The sequence below is a fragment of the Anguilla anguilla genome, chromosome 12, assembly GCF_013347855.1.
Source record: "Anguilla anguilla isolate fAngAng1 chromosome 12, fAngAng1.pri, whole genome shotgun sequence".
In the NCBI taxonomy this organism is placed as follows: Eukaryota; Metazoa; Chordata; class Actinopteri; order Anguilliformes; family Anguillidae; genus Anguilla; species Anguilla anguilla.
Genome location: NC_049212.1, coordinates 25,860,603 through 25,882,146, shown reverse-complemented (window position 1 = coordinate 25,882,146; position 21,544 = coordinate 25,860,603). Strand labels below are relative to the sequence as shown.

At 41.7% G+C, this 21,544-nt stretch overlaps 1 protein-coding gene and 2 long non-coding RNA genes across 3 annotated transcripts; 1 reads left to right on the top strand and 2 right to left on the bottom strand.

The window, feature by feature from the left end:
- Positions 1–338: 338 nt before the first annotated feature.
- LOC118209332 lies at positions 339–3,410 on the bottom strand. Its single transcript, XR_004761700.1, has 3 exons — positions 3,258–3,410; positions 1,211–1,492; positions 339–770 (listed from the first exon to the last, which is right to left on the bottom strand). It is a non-coding gene; the product is annotated as an uncharacterized LOC118209332 (long non-coding RNA).
- A 12-nt stretch (positions 3,411–3,422) lies between these two features.
- LOC118209331 lies at positions 3,423–8,943 on the bottom strand. The gene is made up of 2 exons (XR_004761699.1): positions 8,725–8,943; positions 3,423–3,481 (listed from the first exon to the last, which is right to left on the bottom strand). It is a non-coding gene; the product is annotated as an uncharacterized LOC118209331 (long non-coding RNA).
- Positions 8,944–11,112: 2,169 nt separating this feature from the next.
- rbm7 (RNA binding motif protein 7) lies at positions 11,113–15,139 on the top strand. The gene is made up of 5 exons (XM_035383889.1): positions 11,113–11,455; positions 12,353–12,515; positions 13,086–13,173; positions 13,534–13,636; positions 13,929–15,139. Exons 1-5 carry the CDS (start codon positions 11,363–11,365, stop codon positions 14,277–14,279), a joined length of 798 nt encoding a protein of 265 aa, XP_035239780.1. The 5' UTR covers positions 11,113–11,362; the 3' UTR covers positions 14,280–15,139.
- The last annotated feature ends 6,405 nt before the right edge of the window (positions 15,140–21,544 follow it).

Here is a 21,544-nt window from a genome sequence, read left to right as displayed (position 1 = left end):
GGTGGACATCTCCTCTGTGCGATTCCGCAGCGGTAAAATGCGCTGCGTGCGTCAGTGTTTGGCACGGCATGAGTCCTTCCTCTTCCTCGGTGGACGGTCACAGAGGACAGGGCCGGGGTTCGCTGAGCATGTAAAATGTGCTGACGCCTCAAGTCTCAGAAGTGAGTGGTGTGTGTGGGGGGGGGGGGGGGGGGGTCTTCTGATTCATTGCATTATGCCGCCAGCTCCTTTCCTGGTTCATAATTATTTAACTTAATTTACGTAATTAAACACATCCTCAGATGAAAGCCGTCCGCCCTAACTGATTCCAGGGCCAGGCACCCCCCCCCCCCCCTTCCCCAATGGAGTCCGCGCCGTGAGTGCTGAGCCTGTCCAGCCACCACCGAGGTGTAGCAAGAGCCGCTCGGAGGAGGGAGAGCGCTCGCCTGAACGCGGAGAGTTGAGGTAGCAGTGACGTGGATGCCGCGTTATACAACGATCACAGCTACCCAAATGTGGTACGGCTGCTTCAGCACTGCCTCTTGGTACCCGGTGAATGTGGGCTCATCCGGCGAAGGCGGGAAAAATTCAGGCCATCAGAAAACGACCCATCCCCACCTTCCCATCCACATTGATGGGGTTGAATAGAAGGGCAACGGAGAGGCAAGATGAACCCAACAGGCTTCATAGAGTTGGGCTAGCAGTCTCTGGCTCCTGCAGTTAACCCTGACGCTCTTGCACCCTCGCGCTCAGATTTATTCCGGCAGTGAAAATGCACACAGATTCCTGGTCTTTGGTGGCAGAGGAAAGAGAGATGGAAAAAAGGGGGAAAAGGAAAGCAGAAGTGGGATTTGGAGTCAAGAGCTTCCCCTCTGGGCCCCATCCCACTCCTGCAGACCCACATGAGGGAGGGGGGGAAAACCATTTTACTACAATCAGGATCCACACATCCCCACCCCACATATAGTAGAAGCTCTACAGATGAAAAAAAGGTCCCTGCCTCTCCAGCCCTGCATTATAGAACATCCTGCCTGTTCTGGTCCAGATGCACAGAAGCTGGAGCAAGGTAAACCAGGCTCTGTATAACTGGCAAGGTAAACAACTGACATGGCATGCTCACACATGCATGTACCCACAGTCCAAAAACTGTACCACCTCTGCACAATGAAAAATCTCAGCTTGAAACTGAAAAGGCTGAAATCTTACCTTTAACCTGAGGATGAAATCTTACCTTGAAATGCATACTATGCAGGATTTTTTTAAAGCTTTGCTGTGGGTCCTGTTCACAATCAAAGAAGTCTCCTCTTGTCTTCAACCCTGCCCACTCACCCTGAGTAGGCATCCCGATCAAGTCACCGGCACATGAATTCATTAAAAAAATACCAGTAAACTTCTCCCATCGATTACTGGGGACCATGAACTGGATAGCTAACGTATAGAGGTAACGTTACTTACAGGTCCAACAGAAAACAAGCCAACTTTTCATCCCCTTGGCAAACTTCAGCTGACGCCACTGAGGAAAAGCAATTCCAAGGGTAAATCTTGAGCCTGGTCAGCTTGTCCTTTTCCTTTGCTGTATCTGGGACATTGCACTAGCTAGCTAGCTAGCTATCAAGCAACAAACAATCCACTGCAATCTGATCCCAAACCAGTTACACCCAAGCCTTCCCACACAGAAAAGAGCACCACACCCAGAAACAACTTAAACGCATTTTGGAATAAGAAATATGGGCAAAGTTGCATGAATTTGGCATAAAAAAAGACAAAGACTGCCAGTGCAGTGTAGTTATGCTTCAGCATGGTTATTTAATAATATTCCCAATAAATATTTGACCTGCTCACCCGCATACAATGCCTGGAGAGCAGGCTGAAATCTCACCTTTAAATAAGAGACATAAATCTCACCTTACCTTATTACACTATTGCTCACAACCAGTTTCTCTTTTATTTAGCTGGATTAACAATAATTTGCTGAATAATGCATATCAATCTGTCACAATATTATACTGCTGTCGCATTTTTTAATTATTTGATACATTTCTTGTTTGTAAAATTGTTGATTGCTGTCCTTTTATCAGTTCTAGCCTAAAGATTTAAGTAAATTAATTGATCAGCTAAAATATGAATATTATTAGTATTGCTATCATTATTATTAGGTAGTAATAGTAGTAGTATTGTTATTATTATTATTATTATTATCATCATGGTCATTTCCCAGCACCAGAGCAGCCAATGAGAGGTGGCAGTGTAAAAGGCCTTAATCAGGGAGAGAGCAGCACTTAAACAGACGAGGCAATTAAACCCAGCCACACGATGACATCACACACCGGGAAGAGATAAGTCGATTAAAGTTTTATTCCACAAATGTTCATGCGCATTTAATGACCCCGAATCGCTTCATTCATCATGAATTATGAATATTAATGAACAACCGGGTGAATGATCAAGCCAGACGGTAAACCAAGATGATTAAAGTAACCGTCTGTGTATCAGGGGGGTGCAGTGTGTGGGGTTTTTTGTTTTATATTCTTATGGGGGTTGAGAGGAAGGACAAATACCGAGGAAGAATGACATCAGCCAAGAGCAGAACCATGCAAGAGTGTTTTACAGTCCGGAGGCTAGCAGACACGGAACAGGTTCAATGGCACAAGAGGGTGCATTAATCACACTAGTGTGACATGTGGCATCCTGGTTTTCTCCAGCAGAAATGCCAGGCGAACACTTAAATCTTATATTCAATACAGGGAAGTGTCCCCGCAATGATTAAAAACCTGACATAAAAGATACTGCAGGCAGCTTGGGGTACACACATTGCATTGTGACACTAAACCAGTATATATATACCGTGACCTCCAAAATTACTGGCCCCTTTGATATTGAGCAAAAATGCATAAAAAACACGGTTGTTAAGCTACAGTATATAATTCTTGAAAATATGGGAAACTATATTTTTTCATCCAAATAAAACTGCTCAGATTACTGATATTGTAAAAAATAATTTTACTTTACAAAAAAATATACTTTGTGCACCCACCCTTTGCAAGGATAATACTAGCGAGTAGTTTAGTCTTCTATTGTCTTTTATGAGGGGAACACATTGGAAGGGGGTGATCTTGCATCATCTATCCATACAGAACCTATACATCTAGTCTGGTATTGTCATACTGTCGTAGGTTGATGCACAATAATTATGAACAAAGGGTGATGACGATGTTAAAGAAGCTTTTCAGATGTTACCAATAAAACAAAGAGCACATTAGAAAAGGAAATCAATTTACATTTGGCTATCATCGAAATCCATCAGCAGTCCATCAGTTCTGACTGAGCTACTCCACTGGCAAGGTCAATACAGGACGGGTTTTTTTTTCCTGTGATAAGAAACCTTTGAATTAAGCAGGATAAACAGCAATTTTAAACCTTCCATGCGTTTTGAAAATGGCTGACCGGAATATTAACGAGAAAGTGCCTTCTTCATTGCAAACCAGCAGCTTTTCTGGAGTATCTGGAAGAATAACATGAAAACCTGGATTACGAAGTGACCCACGGGGAATCCCAGGCACAGAGCTCCCTGGAGCAGATTACATTCCTGACTGTGGGACCTACCACCACTCTGAGAATAAGAGAGGCTCAGCTTCATGTGCCAACCATCAGCTTGTAGAAATACAGATTTCCACTCCATCTTGATAAGTTTGGTAGCACTGCCACCATCTACACAGTTTTTCTTTAATATTTTTCAAAATGGAACACACTTCATTGGGGAAGTACTCTTGGGGAAGGGAGAATTATTTTTTTAAGAATTATTAAGTAAATTCATGTGGGTGGAGTTTAGGATGCCAGGTGTTCACCAGGAACCATGTGAGAGAAAAGAACAAAGAGAACAGAGGAGCAGAATTTGGTATGCACAAGGATACGGCTGGCACAGCTGCCAGGAAAAGCAATGTGTGCCTTCCCAAAACACAAAGAACCTGCAAGGATCAACAGTGCCATCTGGTGGCCGGCATTAGGAAGCTCAGTTAACAGGGCCGGAGTCATCCCGTTGAAGCATTTTAATTATCAGCTCTAAACATGCAAGATCTGGACAATACTTACCTTTACTAATATAAGACAACCCAACTACATTGCTGCATAGGACTCATCATTAAGATAATTAGTAAGAGCTCATTTTCACACCGTTCTTCAGTTGAGCACCATTATTAAACACACAACTGCCACCCCTCAGATTTTCCACAACTCTGTTCCTTTTCTGCCTTAAAGACAGATATCTTATTTGGTTAAAACTGCAGCTCAATAACACAAGCTTGAACATCTAAGACACATTTTGCAGTGGCAAAAGATGAGGAAAAAGTTTTGAAAATATTTTAAAAAAGGAAATCTGAGGCAAATGGAAGTTTAGTGTGGTAATGAAATGCCCTCCCTGAGGTGTGGATTTATGCTACATTTTCGCAATGCAGTCGTCGGGAAACCCCTCTCTGCTCACAGCTTCGTATTTCCATCAGTTTACTATGATCTGCAGTACGGTCAGGTATCGTCAACCGATAAAAATATACTACCGCACGGAGAAATATGGAATGTGATTACTACAATTTACTGGGGAATGCATTTCTCAACAAATGATGTCACTAGACACCCACACAAACGGAACACCAGGCAGATGTGGTTATGTGTGTGCTTAAGAAACACTGTGTGATGGATTTTATTTGTCGATCCCAATGAGACCTGTGGATATTTCAGCTCGGTGTGAAAGACTTCAGTCTAAACTGCGTTAAGAGCCCTTGTGAGACTCCTGAAGAACAAACTTGGCCCCTCAGGATCACAGCGTCTAGAACACTCAGAAGAATCTAACAATCAATTTTACACACCCCCCCCCCCCCTTCACCTGAGTCTACTTCATTGTGAATTATGTGATGGGAAGGTGTACAAGTCTCAAGCACAGCTGTTTTATTACACAACTGTCTGTTAGCACCAAGAGACATGATAGAACAGAATAACACGACAAACAGAACTGCTCCCACAAATTTAGCCAAGAATACATACGAGCAGTTATTAATTGAGAGGTAGATCTGCAGGACTACTCCTGAAGCCCAGTGCCAATAGGGCTATGCAACCCTGGCCAGGAGTGCAGAGTTCCAGGTTCTACAGGGCTACTCAACCCTGGCCAGGAGTAGCACATTTTCAGATTCTATATGGCTACTCAACCCTGGCCAGGAGTGCAGAGTTCCAGGTTCTACAGGGCTACTCAACCCTGGCCAGGAGTGCAGAGTTCCAGGTTCTACAGGGCTTCTCTAGTCACAGGGCCTGCTGGGCTACTGGGACTCCACAAGTTAAAAACATGTTTGGTCAGCATTTTGGTCACCATCAATCCCTTCTTTGGAGGACCACTTATTATTAAATTACAAATATCATGAATAAAATGTATTTATTTTATTTTCCCGCCACCACCCCCCCTTTATGGGGGACCACTATTACATTTAAATTAATTTAGCAATTAGTAAAACGTAATAAATATAATCCATAATTAACAATTTAATTTGGTCTTATTTTCAGGCCACCACTCCCATCACTGGAAGAACTATTATTTTAAAATGTAAAAAAAAAAAAAAAAAAAAAAAAAAAAGTATTCTTTGACACAAACTGCCACACTTCCTCCCTATTTAGAAAATTTGTAAATTTGAATGAAGATCAATAAAAAAAATTTTTTTTATTTTCCCACCACCACCTTCAGGGGACCATTGTCAATTCTTTCAAAAATATTAATTTAGTAATCTTAAAAAAATAAATAAAAATCGGTAGAAAAATTTGTGCATCTTTTAAAAATAACTGCCTATAGAGTTAGCTTTACAACCCCCAAAATGGTGCTGCTAAAGAGCAAGGTGAAAAACGTGTGTAATTTTAACCAGTCAGAACTATTAAACGTGTTTCATCTCAAGAGACAAAAGACAAGTACTGCTGAATACTGAATAGTATTCAAATCATTTGATAACAATTCCAACTCATCTTAATTAGACAAAACAAATCAGTTTTTTCACCTGCAAAATGTTAAGGAAAATCATCTAACTCAGGTGAACATAGTGCAAGATGGTGTCATTTCATTTTGGCACAGCCTATTACTTAAAGCGGGCAGCCCCTTTGAGCACCAGCAGCTGCACCACAGCAGTCACCTACTCTTTTTTGCTCACAGTGACATTATGGGGATTGGATGTCAGATCTAAAAACCTTTGGTCTAGGCCTCATACTTGGCAGAGAGCAAAACGTTGTTTGCATCCCGACTTGCATATTTAACAATACAGGTGTTTAATGTCAGTCTCCTTTTTCTTCTTTGAGTGTGCAGTTCACATTGTTTGGATCTTACTGGACCAGCACCTCGTAATAAAAGCCCTGCACATGCCGTTTTTTCCTTTTTATAGACCAGCAGCTCGTGATAACCTGCTGTGCATGTGCTGTTTTTCCTTTTTTCATACAATGGATCAATACCAATACTCTTACCCATTCCAAATCAAAACGCATCAGCTAAAACCACATACTGAACAGATCACAAGGACAATTGCACACAGTAACAGCAAAATGACACATAAGAATCTTATTTTGCACAGTATTTTAAGGATCAAAGTGTATTAACAAGAGCACAAGGGCAAATTCAGCATGCTAACCGCAATATCAATGAAAGAGTTTTTAGTCCTAAAAGACAGAACTCCCTGTGCAATGTTCAAGACAGGTCAGTATGGCATAGGCCTTCCTTGAGACCTGCCTGCCATAAAGATCAGAAAGCTGGACCTGGTTCACCCCAGTGACTTTACTAGCTGCTTCAACAAACTGGCCAAGACTTACTGGCCAAATTCAAGTTACCGAACCAGGCCACAATGCAAAAAGGACGAAACAAAAGCCTTGCAGCACAATCTCTGGGCTGAAGCTTGAACCACATTGAACCTTGAGTGAGGATGATGCGCCAGCCCCAAATACTAAACCCCCATAATCTAATACAGATCTAATCATGGCCTGCACCTCTTTCCAGTTACATCTTGCTAAACAAGCCCAAACAGCACAGCTACACAGGACGGGCATAGGCGATCTGCCTATGGTAGAAAAGCCACTACATTGCATGGCGGTAGTTTGCCCTTTGGGAAGATGTCATGGCAAAACATTTCTATATTGCAGATAAAAAATATTGATTTTATGGCTGGGATCAATAAATTCATTATTTTTGAACACCCTTCCACAACATCCTCTGTTCAAACCACAAACCAAAAAAATGTAAACACTCACTCATTTGAGACCCATGCAATTTTTGCACCCTTCCATTTTTCCCTTTTTTAAAATGTATTTTATTTTATTCATTATAAAGAAAGCCGGTGGCTCATTTGGTTAAGGCACCACGCGGTATGGATGAGCACCATGGTCTCAGATCGAATCTGGATTGTGCTAATGCCAACTATGCTTGGTAGCTCCATAGGGCAACATGCTCCATAGTGCATCGCCCACAGTATGGGAGGGTTTAGCCAGTTAGTGATCTGCATTTCATGGTTATCTAGCGACCCCCCGCTGGTTGATCGGGTGCCCGTGGACCATGTAAAAACAGCATATGGCAGGTCTCCCTCCAGCTCCGCTCTGTGCGAGCTTAGCTGTAGTGAGCAATGTGAGAAAGAAGCATGCGGTGCCACCACGTGTTTCGAAGATGTCTACACTCCCAAATTGGTTGTGGGGTTTATGTATGAATGTAGTTGCACAGAATTGCACATTCGATTTTAGTGAGGGAATTGGAATATTTACAGCCTCCATCTAACGAATATATTCAATAGAACCTGCCCTGCTTGAAACCTTGCTGCTGTTCAATGTCCACACTTTTCCGTGAACTGTCCTGTAACAGAGCCATGAGTGTCGAGCTGCCCCAAAGATTACCCACAGTCCTGCACCACTGGTAGCACAACCTAAATGTTACTGTGGAGGCAGTCATAGTCATAGGGTGCAAGGGCTGCGAACACTACCTCAAAGCACAAGGGTTTCAGCAGATTTAGCCATACAGAGGTAGTGAAAAACTGAACAACCATTCAAATTAAGATGCCTACTCCAGATTCTGTGGTGCCCTAGATTTCAGAGGACTTGCTACTTTTTAAAATGGTTTATTTCATTGCAGTTATCATAAATGTTTTGCAAAAGGTGACAAGACATTACCCTACTGGTTACAAGGCAAGCAGAATGTCTTGAACCCCATGTGCTTTGAGGTAGAGTTTGCAAATGAATCCTGCACTATAACTGTATCCAGTAACATTTAGTTTCCTCCTTACATGCCAAAACTCCTGTGGTGTGTTTTTGTGCTGCTACAAAGCTAATTAGGCAGCAGTCAATCACCTTCCAAATGGTCTCCATATTGTGGTAGTGAATTAAAAAAAAAAAAAAAAAAAGTAACAAAGTTAAGTTCTTCAGCTTGCACAACATTATTACTTGTTAAATAAAATGACTAGCTGATCTAGCAGGTTAGCTGAACATGACATAATACCATTTAAAACAAGTCAAATGTGGTATCGTATGTCTCAAACGATCACGATTGTCCAATAGTGATGCCGGTGCTCAAACTGGCCTTTTTTGAAAATACCAACACATTTCAGAAATATAATTAACTGTTAGCTATTAGGTTAATGTGTGGTTTTCATGTTTCATTACTTTCTTACATCCTTACCTTCTCCGAAGCAGTCTACTTACATTAATCCTGGCTTTGGTCATCTGAAAAGTGCAGTTGTTGGCTCTACTTACCCGTCTTGTCTTTATCCGAAGACACTACCGCCAGCCCGCCTGCCTCGCTCCGTCCATTCTGCTAAAACGGTTTTGGTGGCTCTCATTATATAGGGTGCGTTCACCGCCACGGTGACGCAACAGGCTCAACCCCACAATAAATAATTCGACAACTTTGAAGCGTTGTGACGTAACAGTATATCAGCCCTTCCATTGCCCAAGAAAAAGCGGCTGTTGTTGAGGTTTTCCACGTCGAAGAAAGTTCACTTGAAGTAATAAGTGTTAAAATAACTACTGTTCACAATGTTTCAAAATAATGGTTCAAAATAAATGGTAAAAAAATACCATTGTAATTATAACTTTATAAGACAATGCACAGATGCTGTGGTTAAACACTTAAACGAGGCCAGTACTCGTCGCGGAAAGGAATGAAAAGGCACAAGCTTAAGGTAGCAGTAGGCTACAGTAGCTATGTAACATAAGCCTACCTTTTTGATTTTTTAACGAAAGTCAAAGTGGTCAAAGCTAGCTGGCATGACTCTCCATCAAATTAGTAATGTTATAAAACGTGAATCCCACCTCTACATGCGTCCCCGAGTTAGAGGAAGAATTCTTAAATGCAGAGATTTTCTCAATCCCAGGGTGGCAGTCCATCCTAGTTTCGGTTTTCGCTGTTAATTGCATCCACATTTTATTAATATAACTGTAACCTACTGTTATTTTCTTATTTTATTTAACCAACTTGCTACTGTGAAATTAGGTTGAGCAGATTTAGCCAATGATGTGGCAGTTATTTTTGCAGATCTGAGATTAGCTCACTTAATTCTTAAATCATTACACGAACAGACTGGACCTGATGTGTAGAACAGCCTAATTATCCAAGTGTGCAGCTTTTGAAAAAGTAACTGTCTCATTTTGAGTAGTGGAGTAAAAAGGCTATATCTTATTCGAAATTGCGTGTAAATGAATTGTTGTCATTCAATAGTACTCCAGAAAGTACCAATCCCAGAACAAATTAGGCAAGTATTTAGGAGGAGAGCACTTTACACCTGTGATAATAGTTCAAACGCCTAATTCCTTGGAAAGCCTCTGTCTCGATTTCCTCTGTCTCTTCTCTCTCCATACATACATAAACACACACACACGTACGTGTGTGTATGTATATAATAGATATAGCTGCAAAAAAGGGTGTGAACCCCTTGGAATTACTTGGAACTCTGCATTAATTACTCATTAAATGATGTCTGATCTTCATCTAACTCACAATAATAGACAAATACAATCTGCTTAATCTAATAACAAACAAATAATTGTATTTCTTCTTGTCAATATTGATTGCATCGTTTAATCATTCACAGTCAAAGTTGGAAAAAGTATGTGAACCTATATGCTAATGACTTCTCCAAAAGCTAATTGGAGTCCGGTGTTCCAATCAATGAGATGAGATTTGAGGTGTTGGTTTGGCACGCAAAGTTCGGTTATTATGTGTTCAATAAAGACATGAGAAGTACAATGTAGTGTGTGTTATTAGTTTAAGCAGAATGTCTTTGTCTATCTATTCATGTGACTTACAATGAAGAGCAGACCACATTTAATGCAATTAATTCAGAAATCCAGGTAATTCCAAAGGGTTCAAACTTTTTCTTGCAATTGTGTGTGTATGGTGTGTGTGTGTATATATATATATATATATATATATGCTTGAACAAACTTGCATGAACAGTAGGGATGCATGACATTTAAGTATAAAACAAGCGTTTCATCAGAACGAAACGTCTACTATTAGCGCATTCTTTGCAGTACCCATACCAATTCTTCATTCCATGCATATTTGTCTTTAATAAAGATGATTCTCATCCATATGAAGGAGAACACAAATGTCAAATTGTTGCATTTTCCCCCTTTTTGGATGCAAGATGCTAGTTTTACGTATTTTACGGTTTTTCCAATAAAATGTTTTTTTTCCTCATGAATTTTCATTCAATACATTTCTCTTTTAATGGTTGTTCAATATATGATTTCTTGAACTATATAGAATAGTCACAAATTAAGGGTTATTGCATTTTCACTCTGGATAAAATATTTTTATTTTCTTGCATGCACACGCGCACACACAAACAGTTTACTTTGCTTAAATACCACAAGTTTTTTCATTCTGTACGGGAATCAGTTGAGTAGTCTTAATAGGGATAAAAGGGGATGACTGGAAAGGCATGCTTTTAAGTCATTTAGATGAGGTAGGGTGGATAGTAGTTTAAAAAATTGTATACAGAATTGTAGTCTTGAGTCATTCACGTACATATTTTCGCAATTATAACGCGCGTTTCTTAATGTGGGGATGTTTTCAAGATTGAGCTACCTGTTTTTATACGAAACAGGTCTGAAATTTAAACCACGCCCCTCCGAAACGCTAGGTGGCAGTAAGTAGCTTCTATTTCAGTCTAAACCACGATAGGTGATATTACCGTAGAATGTTATTGAGAGTTAAGTGGACACAAGACGAAAGTCGTGTCGGTAGGAGCTTTGCGAGATCGTATTGAAACAGAAAAGGCCTTTAAGTCGGTACTGGATTGTTTTCTCTCTGGTTTAGCTAAGGTTAGCTCCGCTGTGTCAAAGGCGCTAGTGCGGTTGGTTCATAATTACCCTTGTTCACACGAAAATGGGGATAGCCGACGAAGCAGACCGGTCACTCTTTGTTGGAAATCTAGATCCAAGAGTGACAGAAGAGCTTTTGTTCGAGCTATTTTTACAGGTAAGTTTGGAGTTTGCTTGCCAACTAGGTATCTTAAGGTAGGCAAACGGCAGGTTTTCAGTTTGAGGAATGTTACAAACCTGCATACCATTCACCATCGCTAGACGGCTACATGGCAAGCTAGGTAATTAGCATTTATTTTAAGAGATATAAGCGCTAGCTAACCCATGTTATTTTCATAACGCACCGAAAGTTAACGTAAATTAAAAACCTACGCTTGCTAATTTAAGTTACTACAGCGCTGGAATGTCAACCTGACTAGCCAAGCGTAGAATTTGAGCGTGGTACATCGTTCATTCGTTCGGTTTACTTGCTTTCTACGCAGGTAGCCAGCGTTTTCATTTTCTTTCGGATGGCACCTATTCAATATTTGTTTGAGTTCAATTAACGTAACAGTACCTAATGGACAGCCGATCTGTCTTTTGTACCCTCAATTTTAGCCAAGTGTCGAATATGTAATGTTTACTCTGTTTTTCATCAACACTCCAATTTTGTTAAAATGTATGCCAGGTAGGTTAACTCTCCAATAAAAAATAAGATCTGTTATGCTTAAATATTTTGCCTGAAAACACTTTGCCATTAGAATCATTCAAAAGCGCTTCGTCAGTTTTAAGTTTAACTGATTTACAAGTCTGGTTTGATTGCATTGCATATTCAATTGCATCATTTTAGCAATGCATGTGCTAATGTAGTTCTTTTCATGGCTTGGCATTAATATTTTGTTCATGTGGTGTATATAAAATCCGTTTTATGCAATAACAGAGGAGGAAAGCAGACCTTGGTAAGTCCAGATATGTTGGTAAGAGTCATTTCCACTAAAAGGCGACACTGAATTCGTAAACTGCGTGGAATAGTGCTACTGAATGTTATTTACTGTTCATACTGTTGTTTTTATAGGCTGGGCCTATGATTAAAGTAAGAATCCCGAAAGACAACGATGGGAAACCAAAGCATTTTGGATTTGTGAACTTCAAGCACGAAGTGTCAGTTATGTACGCAATGAAGTTGTTCAACGGAACCAGTCTTTATGGAAGGCCGCTGAAGATACAGTTTAGATCAGGTGAGGAAGTAAAGTGTACAAATAACAGTAATGGCTGTACCTTTTAACGCGTGCTCTGATGCTTGATCCGCTGTTACTCCATATCACTTTCTGGCCACACGCAAGTATGTGTGTGCAGTCCCCTGCCTCGTCGTGCCTGCCCCGCTGTGTGCTTGTGCCAGCTGTGTGTGCGGTCATCCGGCTGCGCGTGCGGCCTTTCAGCATGGTGACTGCACAGCTCTGCTGAAGGACTGCAGAGCAAAAAGAAGCAATGGCTAACATGGAAAAAGGGACTCGAGCAGTTCAGGCATCAGAACAGCTTGCAATCGGAATGCCTTTGGAACTCGTGCAGAGCCGTAGGGGGTCTTGGGAGTCTGAGTTCAGTATCTGTAGCCACTGTGAAATTGCTGTCCATTTTTGCTTTGTGGTGCGGAGTATGTAATTCTTGGTGAGAGTCACCTGATTTCCAGCTGGCCTGGCCCATGTTACACAGCTCTTATGTATGGTTTTCAAACCTTGTCCTTGTCTGCAGTGAGAACACGGTGCCTGTGCATAGAGGGCCTTTTACTGAGGTCTGTTTTCCCATCGTAGGGAGCAGCCACTCCAGCGTGGATGGAAACGGTCCAGGAAACTCGCAGAACTCCAGCCCTATGAACTCCCCCGCGCTGCGCGGCGGCAGGTACTGGACTGCAGAACGTGTGTCCCACAGCTGTGCGTGGTTCATCTGCCACACTCTGCACTTTGCCTTGGGAGGTTTGAGTCGTGCATTCATCTGAAGACCCGTATTGTTGTACACTGTTTCTGGCATCCAGGAGGTCTTTGTTATTCCTACATTGGATGTTTTATTTATGTAACATTTTTTAAAAGTAAATTATTCATTTAGTATACATAAAGTATGCATGTAATTACCCCACCTGTGGTCTTTATCTAGGAAAACTTACAGAGCATCAGAATAAATATGTAGTTTTTCTTTATTTTTATCCCCTATTAAACATTTTTAAAAAAAGTTTTTGGTTTCAACTCTCTTTTCCTGTTTTAGATTTGACAGGCCAGTCGACCAGATGGCTTCTCCTTCCTACTCGCCACCCCAACTGAATCAGAAGGCCTATATGTCCCCAGAAAACCTACAGAGACAGGTCCTGGTAAGTGTGTGTGTACGTGTGTATGTGTGCATGTGTGTGTGGGAGAGAGAGAGAGGAAGTGTGTGTGAGTGAGTGAATAGCATTAAAATGTAAAGGTAAATAAAAAAATAAAAAAACACTTTTTTGCTTGTTGTTAATGGTGTAGCAAGGCCTTGAGCAAGGTCCCTAACCTAGTCTGCTTCAGTAGGTGTCTGGCAATATTCATGGCTGTCTTGTAGAAAGTGGATGAGTCTGGGTGATTGGCTCTTCTGTGAAACCTGTGTAAGAGTGCCGGTGCCTGTTGGCTCTCCAGATGAACAACATGTGGCAGCTGCAGCAGCTGAGCCACAGCCTGGCCACGGGGTTCCAGCAGGGCTACGGCGCAGGCGCGGGCGCGGGGGAGGGCAGCCCGGCGCACCGCGGCTCCTGGCAGCAGGACGGCACCCCGCAGAGGGGCCACCGCCACCCCTACCAGCAGGACGGCGGGGGCAGCCACCGGAGCAGGGACCAGCGCTTCAGCGAGCCCGGGGCCGACCGCCACCGCCGCGGCCAGAGGGGCGAGCAACACTATCACCACGACGACCGGACCGGCGGCGGCCGCAGCAGAGACTACCCCGACAGGTCCCGGGACGGGTCCAGGGACGGCCGGTGGCGGCGATACTGAACCTGCCGGGATTGGGGGGGGGGGGGTGGTTGAGGGGTCAGAGGTCAGGCCTCGATTGTTTTTTATTTTAAAATTTTAAAAAAGTTTTATACATTTGTGTATTTTTATTTTCAATGGGTGTTTTTTACAGAAAATGCTACTATGTCAAAAGTTCAACAGCTTGGTGCTTCTCTGGTATACCAGCATCCTGAATAAGGAACATCAGAATGCAGATGGATTATTTACTGTTGCACAAGTGCTTTCAGGAAATCCAGAGCGCCTGCAATGAACAAAATCTCTTCTTTCGTATAGGTTATCAAGAAATTATATTTAGAAGAGGTGGATGTTACCCGTTATCTTTTACCTTTTACCTAATGTCATTTTTGGGGGGATAATTTAAGCGTTGGTCTGTTGTACCAGTCTTAAGAAAAAAATGTACTGGAAAAAAAGTTTTAAAAGAGTTGTTGAATGTGGATTTTGTTGACCTATGTTCACTTTTTAAAAGTATTAGCCCTATGGTCCTTTTTTAATTATTTTTTTTACCCACTCCCAAATTTAATCTGAACTGGGCAATTACCCACAACTGTCAGAAGCACTGAGAGGACGTTATCTTGGATCAGCAATAATGCTAAACGGCCAGTAGTCTTAATTTGTCTTTTTAGCACAGGAAATATTTTCAGTTTAAATGTTTTTTTTTTTTTTTTTTCCTCCACCTTGGTTTGGTTTGAGTTGGGGGAAAAAAATCAATGTCTACATGCCAAGGAAAATCCACCTGCCTCTATACAGTAATGGAAAAACCCTGATGGTTTATGAAGCTGTAAAAGAATTTAATTGCTTGTTTAATTGCTCAGGTATTTCGAGTAAATAGTTTCTTACTTGCGTCTTGGTGTCTGAGTGTTGTTTCAGAGCTTTTGAAAGCGTGTGGCGTTCTCTGATTGGCTGTGGGTTTGGCAAAGTAACCAGTGACCGCATTTAGCAGCTGTGCAGCAGAGCAGCCCTGGGTCTGCTGTGAGCAGCGACTGCAACAAATGTGTGGTATTTATGGAGATCTTTGGGCTTTATTCAGTCATGCGCTGTGGACTGTAACAATGTAGGGTAATCTTGTTCTGTACTTACACTGAATTAGAGGAAGACAGGCCACTGGAATGATTAAGCAGTGAAAAGTAGCTGTGCTTCTTGTTAAATGTCACGGGTGGGTTGTTGTTTCAGTGGCAGTTACTCAGTATGCGCTACTGCAGCCGGCCTGTGCTGCATGATCCGCCAGAAAAACTGGGCAGTTACTGCGCTGGAGGGCTGCGCAGCCTGCGCAGGTGGTGCAGGCAGACGACCGGCGGCAGCACCAGAGGGGCTCGCCATTGCACCGCAAGGAGGCACAGCGCTATAACCAGGAGGTAGAGCAGAATAGCGAGGTGGTAGAGCAGTATTTTGAGTGAGGAAGTAGAGAAGAATATAACGTGGAGTTAGAGGAGTATAATGAGGAGGAGGAAGAGTATAATGAGGAGGTGGAACAATATAACAAGGAGGTGGAGCATAATGAGGAGGTAGAGGAGTGTAACAAACCTCCTTTGTTATTTTAAACCTCCTTATCACAGGGTCCCCAAACATCCTGGAAAACCTGGAATTTTTTTTTCAGTAATGCATGGAAAATGAGAACACTGCCTGAAGATCCTGGAAAACAATTAGTTGTACTGGAAAATATTTTCAGTGTGACAAACTAACATCATAGGCCAAAACCACAGGTCTGTGATTGCAATCTCCCAAAGTCTGGGCAGGAATAGGCAAATGGAACATAAATGGATGACCTTGCAAACTGAAACCTCAGCAGTTGTGTGTCAGTTCATGAGCCTGGCCCCCACCTGCACTGGCACAGGCCGGATTTGCTGCAGTACTTTGGGGCCGATCACCTCACCGAGCCCCCACACTTCAGCAGACTAAACACAGTATCAGAGTGTTACACCAATGTAACCACAAAGCTGAGAAAGGAAGTGCAGCTAGGATAAAGCTATTTTTCTGCTCATTTCATAACATATTTACCCTCTAAATGCAATATGTTAAAAATATCTGTGTGTTATGAAGAATGAATGTCCCACATTCGCATCGCTGGATTTTTTATTTGGTCAATTCTCAGACTACTGCCCAATTTTCTGTAGTATTGAGAACGATTCCTATAGAACATGGCGGCCCAACCTTGTTCCTGGAGATCTGCCTTCCTGTCAGGCTTCTCTCCAATCCTAACAAAGCACACATCTTTCAACAGCAAGAAAGATCTCGTAGAGCTGCTATTTAGTAGAATAGGCTGTGCCAATTTAGGGTTGAAATGAAAACCTGCAGGTTGGTTGATCTCCAGGAACAGGATCAGGCAGCCCTGCTTTATGTTGCGGTTGTATTTGTTTTAAATTATAGACCAGTTCTCCCCAAGCATGTGCCATGGAGGGTCTGGACTAAGCAGGTTTTCATTCCAACCAATCATTTTACCTGCTGATTTCACTAATTAGCTCCCTACTGTGTTAATCAGTAAAATCAGCAGCTGTAGTGATTGGTTAGAATGAAAACCCGAATACTCAGCCCACTGAGGCACATGTTTGGGCAGTACTGTTATGGAGTGGTAAGTGAGTCCTAAAATGGCGAAATATTTCACAAAGTAAATGCTCTAAAGAAGCCTCAGGTTGTATACTGTTTAATCAAGATTTAAAGAGATTCTTAAAACACAGGCAGCATGGTGGTCTGAATCGTTTGATAAGATACAGCAAAGCCATAAAAAGGGGGGATTCTACTTTTGATCATCAATCTCAGCCCCTCTTGGTGCTTTTCCTGAATCTGTGGGCAGATGGCGCCATTTGTCCCTCTTAGTTAAAATGGAAGATACCCATATACCAACAGGTGACCATGTACAATGGTTACGAAGCAATGTGGGCATTTTTCTATGTAAAATTCATTTGACACTGTTAAACAAAGCAACAATATGTAGCTTCTTTATTCTGAGGAAGTCCTCTGGAAACATTTTCTGACTCAATAAAACCAATAACTTGAAGTTTTACTTGATAAGGAGTTGATTTTGATTATGCGAAACAATAACTGTAATGTGACAGTAATGTAGGTGTGGGCTGTGTGGACGTGGTCAGGGGTTTCTCCCTCAAAGGACAGCACATCTTTACTGTACAACTGAGAAATCCAGGTCTGTATTAGCCAATCACATCTAAGGAAATGAAGATGTACAAATAGGACAGTGTGTGCTTGCCCTGAAAAGCTGGTCAGCTAAACCCAATGGCTTTATATTTTCATTTTGGAAAGAGCGGGCACAGATCAGTGGGAATAAAGGGTTTGGATGGCTGATAAGACAGGAAGCTCCAGTTTCACATTTAGGGGTGCCGCTGTTATACCTGGCAGCGACATGCCCCCTTGCGCTTACTACAAAGCCGGGGCAGCAGTGAGGCTATAATGTACCCTTCCGAAAGTGCTTAGGGCCTGTTAACCACAGCTCTCGCAGAGTGTCAACAGGCGCATCCCCAATAAATCTCCCCCAAGCAAAAGTGGAGGTGCGTTTGAGCGGCGCGCGCATCCACACAGTAAGCCCTTTGTCTCTGCGTAATCTGGAGGGTGTCGGATTCCAGCCCCGGTGCTTGGAAGCTCCGCTAATGAAGAGTATCCTCCTGTCCCCAGCGCGGGCCGTACTGGGAAGGCTGTTATTACACGCGCGGACGGTGGCATAACTGTTTTAATTGATTGATCTGCCTGGCGTCTGTGGGCTCAGGGTTGGGTAGGGGCTGGCGGGGGTGGGGTGGGGTGGGGGGTTGCGGATTACAGGACCCTTGCAGACCGTTCTGTGGACTTTTATAGAAGTCAGGCCCCTGGAGTGGCGTCAACCCCCCCCAGCACCACACCCGTTACCCCCCCAGGAATGAGCTTCCCGTTCTCTGGATCCTTGCACCCAGGTTGCAGGGTTCACTGGTAACCCCCTCCCCTCAATCTCACAAGCCCCAAGCACCCCCTTCTCCACACACACACTCGCACACACACACATCATACACACACACACACATCATACACATGCTGCTAAGACAGCCCTGGCCCCAGCACAGTTGTTCTTATGAACTATCCTTTGATCAATCCGTCAAACCCCAAAAAGAGCCAAAGCTTGCATCGCAGATCTCTGTATTTCCTCCCCACAATCCCCCCCACCCCCGCGCTTTTGAATGCAGCAGCCTGTAATCTGCAGGCATCAAATGAGTTATCTTTATCTTACTGCTCGGGAAACCATAATCATTTCTGGGGCTGCCACTGTGTCAAAGCTAGCCGCACGCTGTGGCCTCTACGCTACCTGCCTGGCAGTAGCCTACTCAAAACAAAGTGCCAAATCTCCAACACAACAATAGCTGAATTTTTATTTTAATCAGGCAGAGGCTCCTCAGAACTTAATCCACATGCCAGGCTCAGTGGAATCGGTGCTTATATTCGAGCATCAGGGATCTGATAGTAGGCTAGCACACTTTATCACCTGGGTTTTGCAATATGCAGCTCAACAAAGGAGAGATTACGCAGCTGTCAGTCTTTCTGTTTGAGTGACGCATTTTGCACAATGCAGCCTTCATGTGCTTAAGCCACAATAACGTATTATTTTTATGTATATGGATAGCACTTTCATTGCGAGGAACATGCAATATGTCAGTTCACAATTAAAACGTATTTGCCTCTCAAACACGTCTTTACTTTGTCTCAGGGCTGTCAATCCAACCCAGCGTCCTCGTCCTCTCTCTCTGTCTCAGGACTTGCATCAGATTTAAAAAGGGGTTATGATAGTAGGCTGCAGTGCACGAGCAGTATGAAAAGCCTGTAAAACGAAACATTTTATCTTTGCTGCAGGTATTGCGTTTTCCTACCACTGAGTCCGTTGGTTTCGGGATGGTTGAGGGGGAGATATGATTTTGGCCAATAACACTAGAACAGTAGGCCTATTACCTCACGGTGCGTGTCGTAAAATAAACAATCTATATTAGAATACTGGTAACATTAACAGGAATCTTTAAGATATAGTACATTCCAAACACGTAAAAATTGTGTGATTATTTTGCATAACATGATGCAACTCACCCTAATGAGAAGAGGTTAAAAAGTATAGTTTTCTATTCGATAAGGCTACTTCGCATTACGTGAATATAAAATACGCTCTTATCCAGAGTGCCTTACAATGACAAAAGTACATTTTGTAAAAATGTGGTAAAAACAAATCCCTGTACAAATGATTGTTGTACAGCAGGTCACACAAGTATCTTTTTTTTTTCTTCTCCAAAATATCCTTCTCAGTCAGTTAACCTACAACATCTGACGTTCAAGCTGGTAGCCTATTTTTCCTTCATAAATGACAACGTTATATAAAGCAAAATATGAACGTTATATCAGCCAACCTTGCTCTTTCTTTTTAAAGAGGTTTTAGCAATTATCTCTCGCTGAGTAGAAAAAAAACTTAAATAATTTCCGTCACTCAGGTCGAAGACAGATATATGAAGTAGTGCATGTCAATCTTTCCAGGACAGATGCGTGAAATGCACTGCCAAGGAAAGTAAATATGTGATCACAATTTTAAATGCCATTTTTCTTATCATTATTTACAATAGAAAAGGTATGTGCTTTGAGCCATTTATTACGTCATGGCACAGTTTATAGACTGTATTCATACAAAGAACCAGATTTAGCCTAATTGTGGGTTTAGGATAAATCGATGTATGATGTCATTTTTTTGGCAAGTGGCAAGGAACATGTTGAATTAAATTATTGAAAGCCTGAAAATTCAGGTGTCTAAGCTTCTGAACATGGACATCGTCAATTGTTTTCCATTGGATGCCGCGCTTCTGCTTGGAAATTACGTTTACAAAAACCACAATGATTTTAATATTTGATTATTGTTGAAGACTAGAAGCAACAACAATAACAACAACAACAACAACAACAACAACAACAATAATAATAATAATAATAATAATAATAATAATAATAATTGGATGTTTTATATTTTGTTCTTGTTCTCATTTTTTATCGATACGGCAGAAATAAAAAATATAATTACGTAATGCATCCTACAAATAATTTACGGAAAAGTAAACCAGCCTAGACACCATCACTAGTTTTTGCACATCATTTGTTATATCAATAAGCTGTCAAAAATACTTTTGATAATTTCATATAGCACCTAAAACACAATAGATTCTTCGCTATATGCCTACTGTTATTTTGCTTTTATTCTTAATGAAACGCAAACTTGCCGATATAACTTGCTTAACTCAAGACAGACCTCTATATTATAGCCGGATTACGGGACTGCAAATTGCCGGGTAAACACAGCGATAGTAATGAAGTATATTTACAAAACACTATAAATACGTTTAAATAACTGTTTAAATGAAAGAAAAAAAAACGACTGTGAAAGTATTAAAATACTGAATTCACAATTTGTAATACCGAATAACGGGTTTCTAATATAGCCTAACCGTTTTTTTGTGATCGCGATCCAAAAACATTTTAAACAAAAAGAAGGATAAACCATCCCAATTATAATTTGCAGCATTTCAGTGTTGCTGACACACGTTTTCATTTGGTAAAAAAAGCAGGTGCGATGTATATTGTAACATAAGACAATAAGTAAATGTATATCCTTAAACTTCTGCCAGGAGGGGGAAAATGCGGATTTTAATACGAAATTAATGAATATTCAACGAATATTCATGTATGGAAAATAAGATACATATAACGGCTGGTGCATGTAGCGATATGGGAGGAAGGAAACGTTGCTTAACTTGTTTTTGTTTTCTCATTGCATTCTCATTGAAGGAAATACGAAGCGGCTCTGGTTTCATTTCTGCGCAGTTCTGTGAGAAATGTTATGACAGTGTATGTTATGTTCAGTCATCTATATAATAATAAATGATTGTGCACAGACATAACATAATTATAGTGCTGGTTTGAGTCACTTCAATTATAAAACAGCACAGTGGCGAAAGCGTTGTTAAAACACCTGCTAGTTCTGGAAAAGTAAAGGAAAAGACATGCCCCCCCCCCCCCCCCCCCCCCCTCTCTCTCTCTCACACACACACACCCACAGCCACACACTAGTGCTATCGCAATAATTTATTGACACCATTTAACACTTGCACCACCAAATCGTTCTGTCGAAGTATTACTACTGAGTGTATGATTTTTTTAAACAAAGGAAATATGCAATGCATATGCATTCATAAATTAGTGACTCAACTTCATCTTCTTTCAATAACTAGTATAATTATTACCACTTCTTC

Excerpts from the sequence above, each read along its gene's own strand:
- rbm7 (XM_035383889.1), top strand. The coding sequence starts at position 11,363 with ATGGGGATAGCCGACGAAGCAGACCGGTCACTCTTTGTTGGAAATCTA. Across the intron at positions 11,456-12,352 it reads TGTTCGAGCTATTTTTACAG|GCTGGGCCTATGATTAAAGT; the intron begins GTAAGTTTGGAG and ends TTGTTTTTATAG. Across the intron at positions 13,637-13,928 it reads ACCTACAGAGACAGGTCCTG|ATGAACAACATGTGGCAGCT; the intron begins GTAAGTGTGTGT and ends TTGGCTCTCCAG.